The sequence below is a fragment of the Meleagris gallopavo genome, chromosome 10, assembly GCF_000146605.3.
Source record: "Meleagris gallopavo isolate NT-WF06-2002-E0010 breed Aviagen turkey brand Nicholas breeding stock chromosome 10, Turkey_5.1, whole genome shotgun sequence".
Taxonomy (NCBI): Eukaryota; Metazoa; Chordata; class Aves; order Galliformes; family Phasianidae; genus Meleagris; species Meleagris gallopavo.
In genome coordinates, this window is record NC_015020.2 from 13851491 (window position 1) to 13877459 (window position 25969).

At 47.8% G+C, this 25969-nt stretch overlaps 1 protein-coding gene across 1 annotated transcript; it reads right to left on the reverse strand.

Annotated features, from left to right (window-relative positions):
* Nucleotides 1-35: 35 nt before the first annotated feature.
* On the reverse strand, nt 36-22559 carry LAMC1 (laminin subunit gamma 1; the record flags this gene model as incomplete). Its single annotated transcript, XM_019618390.1, has 27 exons — nt 36-2643; nt 3005-3104; nt 3557-3715; nt 3847-4046; nt 4592-4706; nt 5109-5258; nt 5806-5950; nt 6146-6283; nt 6575-6654; nt 7083-7288; nt 8514-8670; nt 8832-9010; nt 9484-9626; nt 10055-10208; nt 10297-10542; nt 11867-12055; nt 12135-12356; nt 13025-13137; nt 13402-13591; nt 13681-13803; nt 14637-14773; nt 14877-14975; nt 15068-15185; nt 17121-17309; nt 19157-19323; nt 20287-20417; nt 22200-22559. Coding segments are annotated over 27 exons (4467 nt in total), but the record flags the coding sequence as incomplete, so codon positions are not given.
* Nucleotides 22560-25969: the final 3410 nt, after the last annotated feature.

The following is a 25969-nucleotide window of genomic DNA, read 5'->3' on the forward strand; positions in this document are numbered from 1 at the left end:
AAAAAAAAAGCAATACTTGAAAGAATCCCGAGGTATAAGGGGTTACAAATATTCAGACTTTATTATAAATAAGAAATACTGTTTTATACATAAAAACTGCAAGTGTTGCATTTTGTTCACCGCCCCAGACAGCGAGACCACAGATTAAGGCAAAAAGCTGAAGTGAAGGCACGTACTGTGGGGCCACAGTCAGGAATGGAGTGATGAGGGACCGACACGCGCTGCCATCCAGCACTCCTCCAGCAGCCATCTCATCATCACATCACGTACAGAAATAACTGGACTTATACAATGAATAATGGCTGTAATGCAGTAGTGATTAAGAGATCGCTTATAAAGACTTTTTTTTTTTATTTAAAAATAGAATTCTGTTAAAAACAGCTTAACGACGACGACGACAAAAATTAAAAATAATATAAAAAAAAAAACAAAAACAAAAGGAGAAAGCAGGAAACCTTAGGCCTGAGGTCAGCCAGGGCATGCGCGCATCTTCGCATCTGCTCTTCTCACAGCCTTGGCAGAGAGGTGACGTGGTTAGAGACAGCCATCTGACCAGAGCAGCCAGCCAGGAACACGGAGGGAAGGTGAGCACTAGGGAGCCCTCCTCCGGGGACCAGCTATGTTCACAGGTGGGGAAACCCCAAGGCAGTATTTGGTAAATGGCAAGAAACCCTAAGAAGATGGGTATGGGAGATGCGGGGCTTGCTGGAATCATCCTGCCCAGCAGCACCGGGCAAGGTGTGCTCCCTGCACAGTGGTTATTGCCAATATCGCACAATGCAGATGCTGAGAACACATGGGGGACAAATGGGAAGCCGGGCAGAGGAAGAACCGGGTGCTGCAGGGGCAATGGGGCAGGAGCAGTGCAGTGCACGTGCTGTGATGGTTACTGGGGAAAGCACGGAGAAGAGGCCAGGCTGTGCCACTCTGGAAATATGGCTGAGGATATTTACACATGCACACGCACACACGCACGAGAGACTTCCTCACACTGTAATCATGAATTTAAAAAAAAGGAAAAATATATATATCACATTCACACAAAAAATATAAATTTGAAATAATTAATAGCACCAGTGTGTGTCAGATAATAATTTCTTCCCCGCTACGCAAACGTACAAAGTTGCATAGTGTTTAAGGATAGATATATGCTTGATCTGAAGGAAGAGAGAGGGGATGCTGGGCCAGAGCCCAAGGGAGAGCTACAGAGGGTGCTCCGGGCTGGGAGCAGACCTGGGGAGCACCGCAAGGAACCTGAACACTGCTCTTTCAGTTGGGTTAAAAAATAAAAGACAAAAGGCGAGAGCAACACCAGGAAGTGTAAAAATGCCACCTGCCTCCTCCAGGAAGAAAATGGGGAGAAAGATCCTCTTACTGACATCTCCAAGGTCTCTCTGTTCCCCACCTGAAGTCATTCAGGTTGAGGTCAGCTCAGCTGTCAGAGCCCTCTGGATGGCAGCTCTCCTCTTCAGCAAGATTTTTGCTGCTTGAACAGGTCAACGTGCCACCCGGACATCTGTAGCCTCAAACAAAGATCCTCTGACACTGACAGCAACACCTCCAGATGGGAACTCAGCTCCTCACTTCCAGACTCCCCAGCCTGGGCCACCCAACAGGCAGCTGCCTGCAGACTGCACGCACAACTTCTGCTCCACCAGCCAGCAGTGCTGGCGAGACCTACTGCTCCCCTGGCATCTCATCTTCCCAAAAAGCTCCTCTCGGAGGCTGCGTTTTTCTCAGAGCGATGCACCATCACAGAAAGCATTTCAGAAAGAGGCTTAGGATAGTTTGTAAAAGGCTACCAACGTTTCCGATTGGCCACTAGTTCACGTCACAAAACAAGACAAAAAAAATTCACAGGGTTAGAAGTTGGGAACAGGGATCTGAATGAGTGCAGCTATACTGGCCGTTACAGTAATGATTTGGTAGCCAACCCCCTTCCTTCATGGAGACAGAGTTCCGGATCAAGGATTTTACAGTCAAGGGGAGAAGTGAGGAGAGAAAGCAGAGTTAGTTTTGCCTTGCTGTACACAGCTCACATGGTTATTGCTGAACAGTATAAAGAGTCCAGAGCATCTCTCATCCTTGCGCTAATCAAAGGGAAACTGTGTCTGAGAAAGGGGCAAAGGCAGAGTGCTCAGGAAGACAATTTATATTAAAAAAACCCTTTGATGCCCAAAGACGGATATTTAATTTGCTTCTACTTAAAAAAAAAAAAAAAAAGAAAAGAAGTCCTTTTCAACTTATCCTGATTTGAAAAGAGAACAGCGGCTGCAAGCAGCAAAGAGATGGGGATTGGAAGAAGGTAACGTGTGTTAAGGCACTCCATAGCCAAACAATTGCTCCACCGATCAGTGGGGGAATACCCTCCACCCCCAGCACACCCTTAGGGTTTCTCAATGGACGGGGTGTTAAAACAGCCAGATGGCAAGGTCTTCCTGATGTCCTCCAGGTTGCTAATGTCTTTCAGGATTTCCTCAATGTCCCTGTTGTAGGACTGTATCGCATCATCTTGCTTCCTGGCTTCTCTCTCAAGGAAAGCCACCTTCTGGTCCAGGTCGCTATCTTTCATCTGGTCTTTGGCACTGTTCAGGGTACCCTCAATCTCATTCAGTTTGTTCAAGTCCACCGTCTCCAGTTGCCCTGAAAAGCCAGAAGGGAACAGTGAGGACCATTAAAAAGCCTTTGAAGCTTCCAGGTGGTTACAGAGCAGATCCCATGTTCTGGCTGAGCAAAGCAAGATCTGCATCAGGCCATCTTTGTGTAAGAAACAAGAACAACTGAAGGGGCTCCACCTCACCAGCAGTTCCTTAGCTTGCAGGGAATTGGTACAGAACACTGCACAACGAGCCTTTGAGCTACTCCATTAAAAAAAGAACACCTGCCAAAACCACGTTAATTTAATTTCTAAGAAAACAAAATGGACCTGTTTGATGCACAGCACCACATCATGCTGGCTGCCAGTGCTTCCCTGTTAGGAGACAAGAAAAAAGGACAGCCTTACCTAGTTGGTCTAAAAGGTCATTAATGACAGCAAGCAAGCTGTTCACAGAGTTTTTTGCTTTTCTTGCATTGTCTTCTGCCTCCTGGGCTGCCTGTGAGGCCTGTGGGATAAAAGCCACGAGAACACTGTAAGCTATGTAGGGTTTAATGAAACCACTGTCCCTCCTTTTCATGCGTCTGCCCAAGCAGTTGTGTGCATCCCTGCCTTCCCTCTCCATAACAATCTCTGAGCAGAGATACCTGTCACAGCAGTGGAAAAGATAGCCTGCAAATATTCCATTTCCTGCAGGAGAGGGTGCAGATCCCCAAAAACTGTTTTACAGGGAAAGTCACACCAGAGTCAGGTTTGTTAAAAGGACTGTGTTAAGAAAACCGGCTCTCCAAGTCCAGCAGAGAACCTATGTTAACTGTGTGTTAACCTATGTTAACTTTTGCAATTAAAACTTGGAAGATGGAGAATACTAAGAGAACCCAGTGCAGCAGCACAGAGGGAGGAAAGTTTCCAGAGGCAGGGAGAAGTCACCTCTTTGCCACCAGTGTCAGCGTTACTCACCATGCCTGCCATCATCATATCCTGGTCAGCATCATCTTGTTTACGCTTCAGCTCTTTTTCTGCCTCCTGGAGTTGCTTCATCATGTCATCCACCTCTCTGGCCAGCCCCGTCACGTCAGAGAAGGTCTTGTCCGCTTCTGCTCTGGTAGCAGCAGCACTCTACAGCCAGCATGGGGAGAAGGATGAGACCAGCTGGAGAAGGTGCAGAACTTAGCAGAACAGAGCTTATGTGCTGCTGAGGTGGGACACATGGCTCTGGAGGGCTGGCTCCAGAATTGCAGGGCACTCACCTTCTGAACAGCGCTGGCAATTTTCTCAGCATCATCTGCTCTAGTTTTGGCTTCACGGGCATCAGCAGCAGCATTGCCAAGAGCCAGCTCTGCCTGGTGGGTCTTGTTGTTGGCTTCAGCAATGGTCTGGGTAATGGCAGGAATCTTCTTCAGAGCCTCCTCAGCTGCTGTCTTGTTGTCGTTCACCCGCTTATCGAAATCTGAGACAGGGCAAAAGAGGTTCTCACCACCTGCTCTGGAAGTGCCTTGCAACACTTCTGACCATACTGCCCTGCCTCTGCATCCTTGAAATTTGGGGGAAGAACAGCCCAGCTAGCCCCCAAGCAGCAGAAGAGCGCGAGATGCCCTCCCAACCCCTTCAAAACTCCATCCACATGAAGTCATATGGCATGGAATATCCTTTTGGCCAGCATAAGTCAGCTGTCCTCACTCTGTTCCCTACCAGTTCCATGGGCCCTTTGCTGCAGATGGCCTTGGCTCTCTACTTCACTGTTTAACAGCAACTATAATCATCAGTGTGTAATCAGCTTTGTTTTTCTCCCAAAACCGAAACATACCATCATACCAGAAACTGAAGAAAAGAATTCCAACCTAGCTGAAACTAAAACACAGTTCTTCCTTAGAAAAAAAACAAAAGAATCCTCCAACACAAGCACTGGCAGCAGCACGAGACATTTAACCAAGATGCCCTCCTGCAGAGTGAGCTGACGGGAGCTGCAGGATTCCCCACACGAGTTCTCTTTACCTTTCAGGTTGCTGAGAATGGTGTTGGCCTCCTGCAGTGTGCCATTGCCCTTCCGAGCAGCTTCCTCAGCCAGGGCTTTTGCTGCATCTGCTCGAGCCAGGAGCTGGTCTGCAGTCTACAGAGACATGACACCTATCAGCATACTCTTATTCTTTGATGGATGACTGTGCAGGCCTATCAAAAAGCATCACTCCACAAGAAACACCAATGCAAATATAGAACAGCATTTGTCCCCATGTGAGTGGCAATACATGCTATGAAACCATGTAAATTCAGGTACTTTGGAACACTGTCCTGAATACAAACAAGACAGCACGCCCAGCAAAGATACCAGTTCCCCAACATAGCCTCAATGCCATTGCTTTTAGCAGCTTTTTGGTTTTCCTTTCCAGGATCATTCCTCAATATCTGCGTAAGTAACGAACACCACTAGGATACGACTAAGGCCAAACCTCTTGCATCTTACCAGTTACTTGTCTCTCTTTGGGCTGTTATGCCTGCACCAAACAGAACTGACCTGCTGCTCCGTCTTCCCTTTCTCCAAGAGGTTCTTGACTTCCAGCTCCTTTCCTTTCATGTCTTCCCTCAGGTCTTCATAGTCCTTCAACTTCCTTGCTATTAACTGATCTAACTCCTCCGCTTCCTTCTTGATCTTATTTGCTTCACTCTGCATGCAGACATCAGAAACACATGCAGGCTCTCTGAACATTAAAGAATTTCTGAACAGGTGACAAAACACAGCATGGTTTCTAATGATAAAACAGGCAGAAGCCATGACAAGTCCCCATCTTTCACAATTAGAGCTGCAACTTTTTCAAAGCTCTATATACCCCAGAGGTCTGTGCAAGGAAGGAAGGGGTGCAAACAGTTTTGTGCTAAGAGGAACTATATTTCCATGGTGAGTGGAAAGGGAATAGCTCTGCAAACTTGACAGGAGTCAATTTTTTTTCACTTTTCAATTCAAGACACGATTTGTATGACAAGCACTATTTCACTGTTTTTTGGTCCTTCAGAACCTGGCAGAAATAGGGGATCTATATCTGTAGTTTCCTGCTTGCAAGTCTCCTTCATAAAAACTAAAACACAGACATCTGGATGATGTCTAGATGGATCTAAGGCAGAGTACCATTAGAAAAGAGCACACAGTGTTTGTCAGCCACCTAGCACATTGCTCTAATGGCTGTCCTCTTTATAAAGCCATGCACATCACGTACCTCCAGCCCCGTGGTGTCCACAGTGGGCAGATTGGTGAGATTAGCATAGATCTGGAGGGCCTTATTTCCAGCTTCCTCTGCCTCCTCAAGCACACTGTTGGCCTGTCTCTCCAGATCTCGAGAAATGTTTCTTGCTTGGTTATATCTAACAAAAAAAAATAATAATAATAAAAGCAAGGATCCCGTTACTCTATCATTTCTTCTTGTTGAATTGACCTTACTGAGAGCAGAGAAGCTAGAACACTGAGAGACCCAAAAGCACAAAATGCTAAAAAGCCATCTAATTTTAAGTACTGCTCTAAAGCCAGGAAATGAACTCAGTTTTCTGTTCCTGACTCACTTCTGGTTGAGCTCATCAATATCACGTGCCGTTTGGTTTTCCCCAGCCAGGGTCTTCAGCAGCAGCTGATACGCTTCTGTGGAAGTATCGTTGGCTGCCTTGGCAATGCGAACAATCTCATCAGCTTCTTGTTTGTGCCTGGACAAGATCACAGAAGGAAAACGACGCCGTTAGAACTGCCAAGCAGCACCTTCTGTCCTCAGCTCCAAGATCTTCCTCCTTCACCCAGTGAAGTGGTGCAGTGGAAGATGCTGTTGGAGCATACAGCATGTACCCGGCATTTGCCCTGACACACAGGCATGCAAAAAGGGTACCAAGCAATCTGTTAAGCAGCCCAAGGACGCGTGTTTCACATCAAACAAACCAGTTCTGTTTTGCTCCTTCTGGGGGGCCCAGATGTGGGCTGCTAGGAGCTGCAGCACAGCCTACCTCTCAGCCAGCCGGCGAGCCTCTTCTGCCAATAGAGTCATGTTGTTGGGGTCACCACTCGACTCCGGGGGTGTAATGGACTGGAAAAAGAAAAAAAAAGAGGGAAAAAAATACCTTCAAGCTCTATTTTCATCTTTTATTCATCAATGCTTTAAATATTTATTGTCATGATCTAAATGCTTTGAGATGGGTCTAACCTACTTCTGACCTCTTTGTATTTTTTCTTAAGCCACTGCCATTTCCACCAGCAGTTTTCCCTTAAAAGTAAATATTCTGGTGTATGTTCAGGGTTTTTCAAACTGTTTTTCCTTCAACAGGGGCAAGGATGCCATTTATGAAAGAGAATTTGCAAACTCCTTAATTTATTTTCCACCATTATTCAGTAAGAAGACATTTCTACACCAAATTTGCTATGGCAGTGACAAAAAGCAGAGAAACACAGCCAGACAGTCCAGCAAGGAAGGGCCCTGCCCTCTCCCTGCCCCATAGATCTGCACAGCACACTCACCACGTTGCCAGCTGCCATCTTTGCCTTCTCCAACATATCAGAAGCCATTGCAATCAGGTCCTCTGTGTCCTCCACCCGGCCCCGGGCTTGCTCTGCCAGGTTCTCTGTCTCCTGCACTGTGTTCTGGATGTTCCTCAGCCTGCTGAGCTGACTTGTCAGCGTGCTGTTGATGTCTCTGAGACGATCCATGAGACCCTGATCTACGTCTGAAAGACATCATTCAAAAGAAGGGAAGCAAAATTAATTAAAGCAGGAAAAAAAGTTGGATTAAAGAATTAAAGAAAGGCAACTGAGCTGCTCTTCTAAAGGTACGTAACATCTGCTTTGCTGATTCCATTTTTCTTCATTACTACTACTTCATTACTACAATACAAGCAGAGATGGAGGAATAGCAGGGCTATTGCCTCTTTGGGCAATGGTGGCTTTTCCCTGAGCCAGAATCTGCCCCAAACAGAGCAGCTGAAGATGCGCAGAGCAGCAAACCCACCCTGACTGCTACCCACCCAGAGGGATGATGAAAGCTGGCAGGACAGATGAGGAAAGATGTGGAGAGATGGAGAAGTAACACCTCAAAGCCAATCCATGCCCTAACCTTTCTGTAATACCCACACTCACACCTTGCACACAGGACTACTGTCATCTAGGCACGGATGCTAAGAAGGAAACAACACTACCTAGAACTGCAGAGTTTCAGAAATCATTCCCATCAGCAGGAATCCCTCCAAGCACATGCCATGAAGTGTCAGATTGCTACCAGCTTTTCTAAGCTTTGCCAAAAGATTTTTCCCAAGTGGTCTCAAATCAGCGAGCAAACTCCTGGGGGAAACACTTCTAGGGCAAAGTTGAGTCTCCTTCAAGTTGCTCTTTTCCAGAGCGTACAGTAACTCAATGAGTTAAAAAAACCCCTAAGCAAAATCCACTGTCACACTTCTTAATGCCCTCCTCCTAGACATCCTGTAGCAGAGGTGGCAATACAAGAACTCTTTGGAAGCAGAGTTTAACAGGAAAAACAGCTACAGGCCACCACAACAGCACTTTTCAGGACGTTATGCACTTTATAGTGGGCTAATAAAGTTTGCCAAGGATTTTGAGGCATTTATTCTAATCACTGACGATATCCCAACAAGAGACGCTTTGGCCCAAGGCATACAAACAAATCTGTGAGCAACTCAGGCTGCATTTGCTAGTGGTGAAAGCTGCAGAAACACAAACCTATTGAGCTCCCTTCTGCTTTTCAAAAAAAAGAACATCAGGGACAAAAATCACAGCCTTTGCTGTTCCTATAATAATGCATACTAGTCTCGACGCCATCCAAAATAGCTCTTCATCCTGGTGCACACTAAAGCCTTGAAATAAAAAGCTCTACATCCTAAGAGAACACAAACAACAAGCTCATTTCATGCTAGCCCACATCTGATCTGCTCAGCTCACCTTTGCTGTTCTGTGCTTCTCGGAGCAGCTCCATGACATCTCTTTCTGCCTGCTTCAACCTCTCCTCGAAGGCTTGATCAGTGACAGTTTCTTCTCCCGTGCCCAGGTTTGCTATAAGGTTTTCCAGCTCCCGTAGCCTTTCTCGTTGCTCTGCCACCTGTGTGAAAAGGGCAGAGCACAGTTACATCACGGGCAGAGCAAAAGCACACCTTTCTGCTTCCCGTCACTTTGACACTGCACCAGAGCCACTGGGCAAGCAGATATGGCACAAAGCACCAAGCCCAGAAATCACACAGTCAGTCACGTTGGTGGCCTTACCTTATCTTTCACTAATCTGTAACATGCAGGGCACTCCTGGCAGCCTGGCCATGACCTGTTGTAGAAGTAGTTCTCCTCGCACTGGTCGCAGCGGTTCCCCACAAAGCCCTCCTTGCACTCACAGCGACCATCCTCACGGCACTGCAGGGCGCGTGAGCCCTCCGGGTCACAGTCACATGCTGTGGGGAAGTTAAACCTTGGTCAGAGCAAAGGAGACACACAAACACCCTAAAACTGCAGCCCGTTCTCTGCAGAGGACCCACCGATCCATGGCGGAGACCTGTTCTCATCAGAGTGCTGCTATGCACAGCAAGGCACGGCGAGGCCTTAAGTTGTGCCAGGGTGAGGTTCAGGTTGGATATTAGGAAAAATTCACTCTCACAGGGAGTGTGAGGCATTAGCACAGGCTGCCCAGGGAGGAAGTAGGGTCACCATCCCTGGAGGCGTTCAGGAACCATGGAGATGTGGCACTGAGGGACGTGGTCAGTGGTGGGAATGGGCTAGAGCTGGATTTAGGGATCTGAGAGGTCTTTTCTAACCTTAGCGATTCTAAGAATATCAGGAGGAAAGTCTGGATCACCCTCTCTTTTTCAATCACGCTGCTCCTTAACACTCGACCTGTACACTGAGGCCACAGAGCACCCACACTCACGTTTGCAGCCCTCGGGGCCGAACCCAAAGTGGTTGGCCTCGCAGCGGTCGCAGCGCTGGCCGGTGACGCCGGGCTGGCACTCACACTGCCCCGTCCATATGTCACACTGGCCGTTGGTGGAGCCCAGAGCGTGGCAGTCACACCTAGGGGAGAGAGCCATACATCAACAAGGGGCAGCAGGCATGGCTGATGTGCTCTGAAGGAGCCCTCTGAGCACTGCTGGAAGCCTCCACGACAAGGCGGTGATTTTTCTTGCTGGGACAAGGCACCTAGACTCTGAACCACGCAAGGTCACTTGGTGGTTGCACTAAAAAAGGAACCCACGAGCCCCTGCTACCAATGGTCACACGGCCATGTGACACTTTTCTATTTAAAACTCTGATTTAGGGCTATTTATAAAGCTATTTATAAGTCAAGATTTTTGTACAGCTCTTGGAGCTGCTCCTTAACTCCTGCTCCTCCCCATCTTCAGCAGTGTTAACAAGGCACTGGTGACAAGCACCACATTCCCACCACTGCTGATGGCAGACCCAATAGAGGGCCCGCTGCCTCAGCATGGGCTGAAGATTACCTCTCACAGCCTCGGCCGCTCTGCAGGTTGAAGAAGCCGGGCTCGCAGGCACTGCAGTCCCTCTCGGTGACATGGGAAAGGCACTCACATTGCCCTGTCACTTGGTTGCAGCTCGTCTGCTGATTCACGGTGCCGTAGGGATTACAGTGACAAGCTGCAAAAAGGTCAGGAATGGAAAACATCACCCCAAGGCAGTTCTCAGGGACCAAACCAGCTTTAAACATGAGAAGAAATGCTCGTACCCCGGCATTTGTCAGCAGGGTTGGGGGCCAAGGGGTTCCCAAAGAAGCCATCCTTGCAGCGGTCGCAATAGAAGCCGGCCGTGTTGTAGATGCACTTGAGGCACTCTCCTGTCTGCCGGTTGCAGTTGCCCACAGCGTTGGGATCGATGTTGTCATTGCACTGGCACAGGCGACATGGCCTCACAGCCCCATTTTCACCCAGCGGGTCTCCAAAGTAGGCATCGTCACACAGCTCACACCTCTTGCCTGTGGCGGGACAGAAGCACATGCTACCCCTAAAGCCATCTGTATTTGCTGTAATTTGGTGTTAATTTAAGAGTCTGAGTGGATCCAGCTCAATGGGGGCACCTCTGCTCCAGGAAGTCACACGACAGTGAGATTTGTTGAACCTCAGCAGGCAGCCCCCCAAAGCATGCAGCCTAGCAGCTTCCCAAGCTAGCTGCCAGCTCAGCCTTCCCTGCCAGTCTCAAGCTCTTTCTCAGGCAGTTCTACACACACAAACCATCTTTTCCCTCACCTTTCCCTCATTACAAACACATTCAGAAACACGAAAAAAGCAACTCCTGGGTGGTCGTGTTAGCTACAATAAATGATGAGCTTGCATGGAAACCTGAGCTGCAAGGAACTCTGACCTCAGCACTCTGAATTGGTTCACAAAGTGATAGCATCCATGGGAACCCTCAGGAGCTGCTCCAGATGGCGTGCCTCTGGGCTTGACAGGGGCTTTCCCAAGCATTTAAAGCATTTACAGGTACTCTGGACTTTGGAGTCTTTCATGCCAAGCAAAAAACCAACAGAGAAGAGTGGAAGCTGCCAACCATCTTAAGTCTTATTTGCTGTTGGCAGACAGAACAAAAGGCTCCACTTCACAACTCAAGTACGCACTCAGGCTTTCCGGTTCGTCATTAAGGAAAAAGCTCAGCACCTGTTCACACATTTCTTTTCAAAACTGTTGAGTATAAGTCTGGTCTTGCACGTTTTGATTGGTGTTCACGTGTCACTGCAAACTTCCAGCTCTTTCTAGGGAGGACACTGGCCTCTGTGAGCATCCCACAGTGCCTCTGGCTGGCAAACAGGAGGCACAGCTTCTAATTTTATTTCAGTCTAACCCATCTTCCTGACTCTTTCAGATCTATCAAAGTTTCAGCCCAATGTTATGCAGTTATCAGAGGATAGAATGGCTTAGATTGGAAGGGAACCCAAAGGTTCAGCAACGGTCCCTGCCATGGGCTGGCTGCCCCCCAGTCAGCTCAGGGATGGGGATCCATGGCCTTGGGCCCCTGTGCCAGATCTGTACTAGAAGCCAGCATGGCTCACATGCATAGCACAGAAATGTTAAGATGTGCACAGATGAAAACATTCCTTTCCCTTTCGTTCTTGAGAGAAGGGCACAAAGAACAAAGTCCTTCAGCACTGAGCCTCGCCTGGGGAAGTAGGGCTGGTAGAGAAAGGGAGAAACAGATTGCATTTGAATGAGGAGACAGAGCAATCTGCTGTGGGTCAGAGCAGCAGAACTGCTAGGAGATCAGGAACACAGGGTGGGGAAAGTGCCCTTCTGGCAAGGGCTCACCTGTGGTGCCCGTCTGGCAGCTGGTGCACACAACCTCCCTTGTGCGGGGCACGACAGCGCAGCTGGAGCCACCAGGGCATGGACAGGGCTGGCAGTCCAAGGCTGTGCCCGCTGTCGCATCTCCGTAGTACCCATCGCTGCACTTCTCACACTGAGAGCCCGCAGTGTTATCCCTGCAGTCACATACGCCTGGAACAGGGAGGCGAGCGTTTTTTCCTTCTTCAGCCAACCCAAAAAACCCAGCTCTTTGCTCCCTCCTGCTGCTCACCCGTCTCAGGATCACAGGTCTCGCTGTGCCCATTGCAGCTGCAAGGCACGCAGGGGCTGTAGGGTCCCAGGCCAGGGGTCTCTCGGCGGTACCCGGGGGAGCAGCGCTCACAGAACTGCCCCTCATAGCCTGCAGGGCAGGAGCAGCTCTCCACCCACGCCGCAGGCACGCCGGCCCCTGGGACAGCGCTGGTGATGGTAACGTCATCCAGGTGGCCGGCACCTCGGAGCAGGGAGAGGAAGACATGGTCACTGCTGCACTACGAGCAGCTGCCCAGGAGACAGCCCGCTCCATGCCTCCCTCCCCTGTCATCAATCACCCTGGGTTCTTCTTTACGAACAACCCCTTCTCACATTTGGGGAAGCTGCAAATGTGCATTTTTGTCTGCTTGATTTTTACTTTGGAAATCCTTCTTCTCGCAACAACATCCAAAGGCCCATAACTAGCACTTGATTTTCGTAAATCCTCACACCATGGGGAATTTTTCAACAGGATGAAGGTAACTGATCACAGAGAAACTGATTTTTGTCTCCCCACATCTACGCTATCATATCTGTCAGGACTCTGCACTGCACATTCCTACCAATTTGGAAAGCGCTGGATGCACAACAGGAGTGAAGAACCACATCTGCTCCACAGAGGGAGATCAGCAGTGGCAAGCACCCAACTCTGAGATTCTCAAAGGCAGCACATCGTGTTTCTTTTCCATCTCCTCTCCAGGAGCCCAGGAGAAGCTGCTACACACGAAGGCCAGGCAGAAAGCAATTCAGCGTGGCTCTGCCAAATAACCTGCCACATTTATTCATGACCAAGCCCTGCAAGTAAGCAACCAGAGCTCCAAACAAAGGGGTCCACCTTTCTTTCTTAAGACACTCTGCTCAGCAACTTACTTCTCTCACTGTACGTTCCACGGATCTTGATGGCAGTCAAATTGTGAAGAAGCTTCTGGAAGTCGAATGCAGAGAGAGCAGGCCTCCACGGGTAATCGGCAGCCTCATGGAGCCTAGGGAGAAAAGCCATGCTCCATCTGCAAAGCTTTCGGATACTAACAGCTGTGCCCTCTTAAAGCACCACTTCCAACCAAAGTATGCAATTGCCACATACTCTGCATACATTTAAGCAAGACCACTGAACAGCCAGCTTCAAATTAACCTGATAAGACCGCTCTTGTGAGCTAAAATTACTGCTGTTTGTTTTCCCAGGAGCTCAGAGGGCAGGGTGTGTGGCAGACTGGGTCCCACCCGCTCTCTGGGCTCGGCCCCCTCACCTGAAGGTGTAGGTCAGTGGGCTCTCACTGGGGTACGAGTTGCCCTGGGCAATGAGAGGCACCGACACACGCAGCCCGGCCCCTTCCAGCACTAGGTCCTCTGCAGAGAGACGTGTGTCCCGTCTGTCCACGCGGAAGGAGAAGGTCAGATTCTGACCGTAGCTCAAAACTTGGTTGCCCAAGAACTTGCCTGAAATGGGAAGAAATCCTTACGGTCAGGAGACAGAGAACAGAAAGGCCACAGGGAGTCAAGAAGTGAGCTTTTCTGCAGTGACCTACGTGGTGCAACAAAGTAGATGGGGAAGTAACTGTCTGAGATGACAGAGATGTCCTGGGTCTCTGGACTCCACTGCACTGGGACTTGGGAGCCATCACGTTGCTCAGCATGCCACTCGTCCTCTCCTGAAAGCCAAACATGCAACAGTCAACAACATTCAACAACATTCGAAGGAGCAGCTCTGCACACATTATGTCATATTGCAGACTGCTCATATGTAACTCATTTCTGTTCTATATGCTGGCACTGTGCAGAACACACACAGCATATCCAGAGTGCTGATTTAAGCCTTCTGAACTTCAAACATTACAAAAAAAAAACCAAAAAACAAAAAACAAAAACCAACTTGTTTAACATTTTGATTTCTAAAGACCTCAGGAAAAGACTGGGAAACTTGCAGTTGACAATGACTTTATGCAGGTTTCAGCCTTTGTAAGAACCATTCTCCATTGAAATTTTAATTATAAAGATGTTCTTTTTAGACTACGCAGAATGAAAACATTCATATGCAGGAAACAGACTGTATGAGAAAAGACTTCTGCTCAGCTCACGGATCCATCAGAAACACAGCCACGTTCCATTCAGAGCCAAGCAACCCAAAACCTGAAGCAATTATAATCCTCTCCATCAAACTCTTGATTCAGTTCTAAAATGGAGAAAATGCCCCTCCTTTTCTAGCACCTCTCTTTTGAGGCATGAAGTTTTACATTTGCAGTACCCACTTACAACTGCATGCACTGGGTGCCTGAGGGCAAAGCCATGAATTCTTTCCACCCTAACGAAACAAACAACCTGAAGATGGGGAAACTCTCTTTGACTTTGGTAGCTCTGTGCTTCCCAAAAAAGGGAATCTGGGATTGCACCCAAAGTTTGCAATCTCACACAGGGAGGAGGGAGCAGCACTTGTCCCACTTTCATCTACAACCCGACCTGAGATACAAAGAAAGGCTCATTTTACCAAACTGAAAGCTGGAGGTGATGCTGTACACGCTGTAGCCAACGGCATTGGCGCAAACCGAAGAGTGTCCAAAACAGAAGCAGGGGGTACAGCCTCTTGGATTTGAGGGATCCAGATGGAAAAACCCAGGTTTGCATCTGAAGTTGCAAAGGAAAAAGAATTAATTTCCCTGTTGCTTACTCCAGGCCATTGCTCAAATATTTCTCATTCTTGAAACAAAGCCACAGGAAGAAAACTCACCTCTCACAGTGGAAGCCCTCAACATTGTCCTTGCAAGTACACCGTCCTGTTTCCATGTTGCATTCACCTGTGCTGCCAGCAGGATTGCAAGAACAGGGCCTGAGAGAGCCACGTGAGAGGATAATTAATTAAAATCACACATAGCTTTAAAAAGGCATCTTCTTTTCCCTTCAGAGAGCAACTCCCCTTACCTGCACCCAGCCTCAGAGAGGGAGTGGAAGCCCGGCTGGCAGCGGTCACATTTCTCTCCCATGACTCCAGGTTTGCAGCTGCACTGGCCATAGCTATCACACTGCGTGCTGAGGGAGCCTGGGGAAACAAGGGACAGGGGCCTTACCACCTTACCACACCCATGTGAGACTCACCCAGCTGTAGGGAATGTGCAAGAAATACAAGGAAGTCTGAAGAATGGCTTCAAGCTGATGAGCGACAGCTCACAGTTTGGTGTTTCTCCCTAGCAGGCCTGGAGACAGATTATCAAGCTTTGCAAAAAGAAAAGCAAACCTGTATTCAGCTCAAAGTATTCTTTCCAACTGTTATTTTTATGTAATTCTTCAAAACTTTTGCTCTCAATACTACCTTGATACATCTACGTGAGTCTCATGTATCGTGAGATACATCTACGTGAGACTCATTCTATGAGTCTATGATCTAATGCCCCACTTTTTCTCCCCTCAGCACGCCCTAAGAAATTATTCCCCAAGCCCTGTGTCTCCCCAGTGACAACTTCCCCTTTGCCAGGAGCTATTCTGATCTCTTCTACCCTTCATGCTCCAATTTCCCCCAGTGATTCCCAACCTGGATTTAAAGACTGAACCATCCCCCCAGAGAGAGGCTCCATGTGCTTACACTATTAGCCCTAATCAATTCTACAGAAAAACTTTCTTGTTTGACAGGATTCCTCCAAGGTACTACCCAAAAATCCCCAGAAAGGAACTTGCACAAACAGCAGCACGGGTTTCTTTAATCCACAGTGCCTCTTCCTCAGGCACTGCTGCAGCCAGCAGGCCAAAAGCTGTCAGCACTACAAGAGTTAACAACTAGGAAAAAAGCATACTAAAATAGATAAATACTTTTCTTTCCACTTCAGTCCACGTTAGACTATTATAGCAAAGTGAAAAGTCATAAGACGATTAGGCTGGACAGGAGAGAAGAATGTACAAAACCTTCACCATACACCAAGTACAGCATACTTTACAGCATACTTCTATGGGACTCCTTTGCAATCCAACGAATGAATACTAAGGTAAAAACAGGGTTCAGGTAAAAGATAGTCATGTAAGGTGAGGATACACACTGGATGACAGCATGTTGTGAGACACAAGCTGATGCCAAAGTTATAAGGGCCTCTGAAATTTGTCCTAAAATACCTGACAAGGCACCTCACTGCCTCTTCCCTCCACTGACACCAACCCTCAGCACAGACACATCTTAAAATAAGGTAGGGCATGAGAACCAGGGAGAGCAGAGGGAGGAAAAAAGAGGCCTTTCTTGGTCAAAGCTTCAGAACTGTACGACTCTGACCAAATTAGCTAGGAGACGTACCCTGCCAGCCCTCTCGCTGGCTGCTTTTAGGGCATGCCGCAAGCAATTACTTATTCCAGCTACTCTATTTTGGAACCTCACATCATATCTTACTATCTGTTACCCTTTTGTTTCCTTCGCCCCTATTTGTCGCGGGGCTGCTGGAGTTATGAGACCACGCCATACAGGTCAAGCGGTTCCCTTGACTACAAAAGATTTGTTCTCCTGCCAGGATTTTTTCCATTCTTTTTTTTAAAAAGGAGTCTAACTACATGTTTTGACTTGACTTTGTTTCTTCTCGTCCCCTTTTGTGTTTAAGGTTTCACTGGTTTGTATTTACAGTGCTTAGATACTCAGTAGGAGAAACTTTTGCTGCTAATATTCACTACCATTCTTTGGTCCAAAGAACTTCCCGAAATATCCGCTCGCATAATCTTGTTTATTAAGAATTTAAATTAGTGCTTTAGTGCTGGGTGTGCCCAGAGCAACACATCCACAGTGGTAGGAAAAAAAAAAAAAAAAAGAACAACTATTTTAGAGTACATTTGAAGGAGTAAAAGCTGCAGTGGTGAACTATCTGCCCCTGCCACTCCAAGCCCAGTCAGATCCAAGGATAATTTTAACCGTAACACAACCCAGTAAACATCTCCCATGCGGGCCGAAATTAAAAATGACAAAAAAGCCTTTTCAATTCCAGGCTTGCAGCACCCTTACACTTACCCACGGGGTTGCAGCTGCAGGGCAGGCAGCCCTCCTCGCTCCCGAGGCGGTAGAAGCTGTCCCTGCACCTCTCGCAGTGGGCGCCGTCGGTGTTGTCCCGGCAGCCCGAGCAGTGCCCGCCGTGGCCGGTGGAGCGGTACAGCTCAGGGTCGAAATAGCACTCCTGTGATCTCCCATTGCAGTCACAAGCTGCAGAAAAACACACGGGGGTCAGCTGTGTGGATATCCCGGAATCCCAGAATCACCAAGGTTGGAAAAGATCTTCAAGATCATCCAGTCCAACCATCCACCCATCACCAGTAGTTCTCACTAAACCATGTCCCTCAACACAAAATCCAAATGTTCCTCCAGGCTCGGTGACTCCACCTCCCTGGGCAGCCCATTCCATTGCCCGACCACTCTTTCAGAAAAGCAGTATTTCCTAACGTCCAGCCTAAATCTCCCCTGGCACAGCTTGAAGCCATTCCCTCCACTTCTATCGCTGTTACACGAGAGAAGAGGCCGACCCCCAGCTCATTACAACCTCCCTTCAGGTAGTTACAGAGAGCAATGAGGTCTCCCCTGAGCCTCCTCTTCTACACACTGAACAATCCCAGCTCCTTCAGCCGTTCCTCATCAGGCCTGTGCTCCAGACCCCTCACCAGCTTTGTTGCCCTTCTCTGAACTCGCTCCAGGGCCTCAATGTCTTTCTTGCAGCCCAAAAAATCCCAACCGTGCCGATCACAAAACCCAGCACACAAATATGAACACTCAAGCTGGAGAGGGGACCTTCAGCCATGCTGAGGAATCCTGGTGACACGGTGTGCCCAGTGACCACCAGCACGGCCCCTCTCATCCCCGTGAGCCTAGTGGTGACTTCCAGCCCACACAGTGCCCTCCCATCCCACGCAGCACCACCGACTCCAGTCACACAAACACAAATGCGAAGACCAGAGCAAGAGCTGACATCCTGCTGTGAGAAGGGCTTCTTCCTGGGAGCAGGCAGAGCCCAAATTCCCTCTGCTTGGGGTGCGGGAGGGCCGGACTTCAGCATCCTGTCTAGGGAAGCCACAGGTCTCCAGCAGCCAGCTGGGAATCATCAGTGCACACCGAGGTCAGACAGGAAGAAAGCTTTTCTGTCTGAAAAAGCTTCCCCATAAAGTAAACTACCAGGAGCTGTGACACTAAACTAAGAAAAATAAATTGGCATTCAGTCCCAGACATTTCCATTTGCAGCCCAGAACTATTGCAACAGTTGAAATTGGATGATATAGTCTAGAAGTAACTAAAAACCAGTAATCCAAATCCAAGAGGAAATCAGGGGACACTAAATGAGCTTTTTAAAGGGCAATTAGACTCAAGAAACTAAATGCATTTTTTTTTTATTAGTACAAGCTGGTAGGTTTTATGGTAAAGTTCTCTCCTAAAGATTGCTCCCATCCCTCTCCAGAAGGGAGATGCTCCTTCCCAGGGACACAGCAGAAAGCTCCTGCAGGACAGGGATGACAAACCAAAGGCAACATTCCTCAAAAGATCTGGATGTGCTCCGAGCAGCACAAGGAAATGGACTCTGCTCTATTTTCCCATCAGCATATACTCTGAGATAGGAATCTGAGCCTGTTTTGAGAGCACGTTATGCATGCAGATCCCCAAGGAGAATCTGAACGCTTCTGCTGACACGACAGCAGTAACAGTCCATCTATAACCCTATGCTTCATCAGAGAACTCGCAGGACATGTTGCTGAAATGCTAGATAAAACACAGCATTGGGTCATCCCAGTTTTAGGCCTGCCTCTAAGGAAGGCTTGGCTCTCCTTCCTCTGAAAATGTGAGCAGATGTGAGTTTGGATAACACCAGAATCTCCAACAAACATTTCATGCTCTCAGAAACTTGAGACACTTCTACAGGGGCACTAAGAGGAATCTGAAGCATCTCCAGCTTGGGAGCACAAATCATACAAGCTTCGGATAGAGGCAGAGACTTAAAATCAGGCCATTTCAACAGCCAGGGGAGCAAACCCTCAAGCACTCGCCCTGCCAGCTGTGGACACACATACGCAAGCACTCGTTGGCACTTTCTGCTGTTGCTCTCCTCCACGGCCGGTCATTGAAGAAGGGAAGGCACTTCTCACAGTCGTCCCCAAAGGTGTTGTGCTTGCAGTTGCAGACCAGCTTCCCAAGCTCGTTCCTTATGCACTCGCTCGCGTGGCCATTGCATTTGCATCTGGTTAACAAGAGACAAAGAATGGGTGTTTAAAATCCAGAGATCCCATGGAGCAATACAGAAAATGCCCAGATATAAAACTTGAGACAAGGTATATTCAGAAGGTGTAAGATTACAACAAAACTGATAACACAACTCCTGTGGAACAAGCAGGTGTGGCATCCTCAAGGCAAGTGTATAGAAGAGCAAGAATGCCAACCCACCTCCTTCTGAAATCTGTCACTAAAGCAGGATAAACTAAACAGAAGAAGCAAAAATAGTACTGGCGTTACACTAGTACACATCTCCTTAGTGTTTCTCTCATGGGAGTCCTGGAAAAGTTATACATGCTGCCCATATGCTAATGTTGTCAGAGTAAGAAATTAAAGCTCACAATGTGACTGGTACGGAAGCCCAGTCTCCAGCTTGCTCTCTGCAAACAGCCTGAAACGCTCCACTGGGCTCAACTCTGTTTACGAAAACATTCTATTGCCAACAAATGAAGATTAAAGCATTCTGCAGTACGTTTTGGCAGAAGGAACAGAGAATCGCAGCATTGTACAGTGCTTCAGATCTCCATGGGAGATGGCCTCCAACATTTAGGTGAAGCAACAACCTTGAGATTTCCTACTTGCTGTTACTCCAGGCTACGGATTAACATGTGTAACAAAGCTATCCTAAATACTTTTTTCTTTTTCCCCTTTGTTTTACTTTCTTGTCACTCTTTGTGCCCCACTTCCCCAACTGCTTAATTGAGCTAATCAGGAAATAAAACACTCAATCCTCATCTACCTCTGAGATTTACAGCCTCAAGAGGACACGCATAGTACTTGTGAGCTCCATAAGACTCACTCTACGGCATTCTGACAGTCAATAAAGACAGGAACTTAACAGTACCATGTGAGTATAATCAAAATCTTTCAAGCACTCCGGTAATCCCCACCAAAAGCTCCAAACAAACACAGAGGTTTATTGTTTACTCACCTACCACCCACGGCAAAATCAGAAATCGCGTAGTAATACGACTTGAGGACTTTGGGATCATTGAAAACTTCATCTCCGAAGGTGTTGAGGCGGTTGAGGCTCACCCGAATATCGGTGGCCGTCACCCATTCCTAGGGCAGACAGAAACCCCATCTGAGCAACACAGAGGAACCTTGAAGTGCGTGTCAGCACCGCATCACCAGCAGCTCTATTTACATTCTGTAAGTCTGGCCAGCAGTCATCCATCAGTCAGCACGTTCCTACCTCACCACTTCCCCTCTGTTCCTCTGAGGCTCACCCAGCCCTGCCCAGGAAGCCTTACCTCATATCCTCTTGCTACGGATAAGTTTTCCAGACAGCCCTTTCTCTGCACCCCTTCCCAGGGCCTTCTCGAGCCCTGACTGCTCTCAGCTGCAAGAAGTACAAGGAGCTCTGCTACCCTCACATACGTGGTGGCAGCTCTCTTGCAAAGCAAGAATGGGGAGAGTTTTAGGATACACTCATCTGCAGACATACATCTCCAGAAAAGAAGACAGGCAGATGAGTGAGAGTGGGAATTAATCTTTGTATTTACACAGCATCTTCCACAAAGTACCTCCCTATCCTCTTTCAGCAACAGCCAGCAAACACAGTGAGTCTCCAGATTTCATGTCACCCTCAGCCTGTGGCTGTTAGCATCTCGCTGCTCTTACTACAGCTTTTGCAATCCTGTTTTCCTTCAAATGTGGTAAAGAATACAGGAAAAAAAACATTCAGGCATGTACAACTGCACTGCAGCTGCGCTGCTGTTCAGCCAGCACAATAAGGAGATTTGCTGAGCTACAAACACTGGCATCAACACATGGAAACGCTGAGCACAAAACACAGATTTACTTCAGTTCTGAAAAATCAATGCCAGAGGCTTGTATGTATTTTAGGAAACCAGTGGTCAGGTCTCTGTTCCTTACATGGAGTTTATTAGAGGATTATAAACCCTATCATCAACTGGAATTTTTTCTGTTCACATTCATGATTAGAAACCACTCTCAACAAGGTCTAGCTGCAGAAATAAGGTGGCCAAACTGGTTCTTTTCCATTTCGCAAGCTTTTCTCTCCCCCATTTATCTTTATATTTGTTTGTAGAACTGAGCCCCACCGGATCCTGCTTTTCTGCCCACTGGCTGAAGATCAGGGATTGCCTTGCTAATGTATGAGGAGGGAGGGCGGGTCGATCCCAGCTCCTGAAGGAAGGAGACAAGCCCTGCTGGGGCAAATTCCACAGCTTTAGCTCTTTGTTGCATGATGATCACGGAGAAAATGGCAAACAAACCGGATAAACTGGTGCCCCCGGCATGCTCCAGAGCACTGCCCAGCCAGCAGCACGAATGGTAAGAACAAAAAGCCCCTGACCAAATCCCTTATCTAAGCCTTTTGTAAGAGAAACTAAAGGTAGATAAAATCACGCTCCCCCTGCCTCAGCATACATGTAACGCAAACAGGGTTTCAAACAACTCCTCACTTGTTAATCATATATTATGTTTATTAATCTTCTGTGCTCAAAATATACATGAAGATGCCTCATGGCAGACTCGGGCCTCGTTCGTTTAGTTGAAACAACAGCAAAATGCTACAGCTGCTTTGTAAGCTGACAGAGGTAAGCATCCATCCTCTGAAGACTTCCATGGTGTCTATGAAAAGTCATCTTTAATACCACTGACTTTTTCTTCGTTGTTGTTTTACCATAAACTTACTTACCACGGAGTTCCATTCTTTCTCCAGAAACATTTCTTTGGATCGCCCCACCCACCTTACCTGTCCAATGGTCCTCAAGTACGAACAAGGGCTACAGTCCAGCCCACAAAGCTGCCATCCACGACAGCTGAACAGAAGGACCCAGCTCAGACCGTCTGACAGACCCAGTCCTGCTCACGTACCTGCAGCACAGGGCTGTTGTCAAAGTTGTAGGCGCTGGGACGTCCCTCCAACGTTGAGAAAGCCACGTTGCCCCCAGTGAGGGGGGAGATGTCACTGAACTCATCCGTGCAGAGAGCCTGCTGCTCGTCCTCCCCAGTCCGAATAAAGCCCCGGTTGACTTTGTTATAGGTGCTCTCACAAGACCCACTGTAATACTGGTAGGGCACCCACGGGCCATCCTCCCGTGTGCGTTTGTAGATGGCGAAGCTTTCTGGCCTGCTGGTGTGGAACTTCAGTCTCACGTATGTGATGTCAAAGGCCTTTCCTGCAGGAGATGGAACAAAGGAGTGAGAAAGGCTGAAACAACTTACAACAAAGATTTAGGTTTAGAAGATCTCCAGTTCCATCCAACTGGATGGGCAGCTTCCAGTACCCCGAGCACTGTACTTCCCAGCAAAGACAAGGTGAAGGAACCAAAGGTTCAAGGAGAAGGCTGAGGAGATAAATAAACAGATGCATGGATTTCAGCACAACTAAACACACAGCTAATGCACTGTAATTCTCTTCTGCAGACATCACTGATTACATCCTTATCCCAAAAGGATGAACAGTTACAGATGCACAAACAGTATGTGCATATCTAAGGCCAGGTCTAAGCTAATCGTGCAATTTGATATTTCTTCCAAAAATATGTATTGGAGAAACATTACTGACCAGAGGTAAGAGTCACAGCACAGAGTTCCCCCTGCTCAGACAGAAACAGTCCCAACTCTTTCCAGTACTCATGATGTCTTTACTCTAGCACTGAACTATTGAGGACATCCCCTTCTACATATTCCCTGGGAAAGACAAAACAAGGTTCAAGTTTCTTGGAAACTATGATTAAAGTTGCCAAGACACTCTTCAGATTGAAGTGCTATGAGTTAGCCATGGGATAAATGCAAAGCCACATCCCTTCTCTCTGTTCTCCTAACAGGTTTGCAGACAACAGCACACCATCCTCCAAAGAGGATTCTCTCTGGTGACTTGAACACGCACTCCTGCACACATAAACCAACAGCTCAGAGGATCAGCTGATCAAGATCCAGGCTCCCTTTGCTGTAAGAGTTATGCAGGTTTAACCCCAATTTGTAAAAATGAATGAATGGCACCGCGTTAAATTTTATCAGGAGACTTGGCACCTGCTGAAGAGTGCTTCACTGCACAAACAGGCAGCACAAGGCAACAGGAATAGCATAGCCTAAAGCACATCTGCAAAACACCTCCAATTTAAGTTCTTTCACATCTAACATTTCTCCAATCAGCCCAGTTTTATGCAAGCGAGACTCTGATCTGAAGTTAATGAATGACTCCCACTCTCACCTGGAGCATCATAGTAATACAAGGCCCCCAACACTTCCCACTATTATACAGTGTGTGAGCTTATGGATGAGCTAAGCCCAAGACTGGAAGTCAGATATTTACAATCTGTTGCTCTTGCTCTGTTCCAGCTGACTGTTGGTTCGGGGTCAAGTTACTCAGTGTGATCTTCTTACACACAGAAGGCAACAAGTGAGAATTTATCTCACTGTCAATGACAACTTGATCCTACAAAGGCCAGAAATTCTTCCTATCAATACTTACCATTGTACAGCAATGGCTTAGCCTCCTCTCGCCACCCAACGCAAGCAGGAGATGTAATCCCATTTCTACTTTGTTCCAGCACAAGGCCATTTCACAGCCTGAACATCCCAATCAAGAAATAAATCAAAGCCTGCAGGAACATCCCAGCTAAAACATCCATGCCCTCACACTTCATGCCAACAACCTGCTGGCTTTTCTCCCATCTCCACTCTAACTAAGTGGATTATGGCCTCTGTTTCCCAATAAGCTCTCCTGCAGCTCCTTGCAAAAAACATCACCCAAGCTAAAGGCACAGCATGTGCAAGCTGGGCTCTGAGCAGCACAGAAACATTTCTCCATAGAAACCCTCGTGCTAAACTGAAAGAACCCTTCCTTCATCTTCAGTTTTACACCACAGGCCAAAGAAAACTCACTGGAAACTCGTCCAACTGCACAGCCCAGGTGAAAAGACATTCATTTTAGCTGGCAGCGTGACTGCTTGAGAAGCCCTGCTAATGGCATGACATTGGAATGCAGTTAATGCACACAGCAAGGCTGTGCTCCAGCACTGTATCAGCCTGCCATGGGTAAATACTGCAGGAACAATAGCATTTACCCAAGACCAGCTGACACAGTGTTGAAACACGTTTCCCCCCTTGTTTATACTGAACATAAAAGCTGTGCTTAGCAGCCTGCCTGCAAACTCTTCAAGGTTACACAGCCTTTCTCCTAGCAAAGATAAGGCTTCCAGGTCTTGCAGGGTTCCATAAATACATGCTGCTGTTACTCTAAGGAATGGCAACAGCAATAACGAGGTGAAAAGCAAGTTTAAACATTTCATTTCAAGACAGAAGTCATTGCTCTTCTGTTCCTAGACAATGGCAATTGTTTTGATCTCAGTATGGCCTTAAAGCATCTAACAGCATCATGGATCTGATGTATTTCCCTGTGTACTGAGAAGCAGCAGATCTATTTTACAGGAAGAGCTCCATGTGCTTTTTAAAGATCATTAGCAGAAAGATGATGCACTGTAATTAGCAATCATGAGCTCAGCACTTTGGGAGTGCAACCTGGCATGCCTCTGGAGCACAAAAGCACAAACCTCATGTTTTCATTCTGCATCCCTTCTGGCACAGGAAGATGTCCACCTGCAAGTGGCAAAGTGACAAAAACAACCAGCCCTTCTTATGGTGCACGCTGATGTAGAAAATCACATAAGTACGCACGTGGTTCCAAGGCAGCACTGCTGTTACAGATTCAAAGAAGGCAGCAATAATGGTGAGAGCTGTTTGGCAGTGTTGGATGCAGGGCACACCATCCCCACCAACCCAACCATGCTGTCAGCCCAAGCACAACACCAGGGCCAGGGGGCAGACATCAGCGGGTCATCATTCCTGCATCCCAGCAGGAAGCACACCACACTGAGCACCATAAAGATAGCCTGGAAAAAGTAAGTAAATGCTATTTAGATCTGGATGAGAAACTCCTCCCTTTCCCCTCCAAGTTAAGAATTCATGCCTACTCACAAAAGGGCTCCTTGTGCTCAGGCTCCTCAGAAGGGATGGATGATTTACATCAGGAAAGCATCCTGCCAGCTGGCACAGCCACTACAAGCACCGGATTGTGAGCAGATGCCTTTGAGATAAGCCCCGACCGACACTTGGCTCCTTCATTATCGGTCCGCTCACATCCATGGCCCCAGGAAGAACTCCTGCTCCCTTCCTTATTGTCTGTGACTCCACTTTGCAGCCTCCTCACAGCAAGCTTTAAACGGCCGCTGCTAAGTTCTGCTGCTGAGAAAATAACCGTGTCTGAGAACGTGCACTGGGCAATGAGCCAAATTTTCCTGCATTTCATTTTCAGCAAAATTCCCAGAATTGTAATGGAACAGTTAAACCTTGCTCTGAATGTTTCCCTTCTGGCTATCTCCTGCTTCACATTTATTGCTTTTCAACTGGCATTCATTTCCATTTCACAGCAACAAGGTAAGGGCCAGCAGCTCCCCGGCATTTCCTCCTGCTGACCTGCCCCGTGCTCGTGGCCAGAAGGGAAGCCAGTTCCACCAGCCTCAGGCACTGGGAGGTGCCTATGGTCATTCACCCCTCCTCCTTACTCTTGCCTCAGTTCCCCCACCCAGCACAAGGCTCGACCAGCCACAAGCAGACAGCGCTGCCAAGGACTTGGAGCA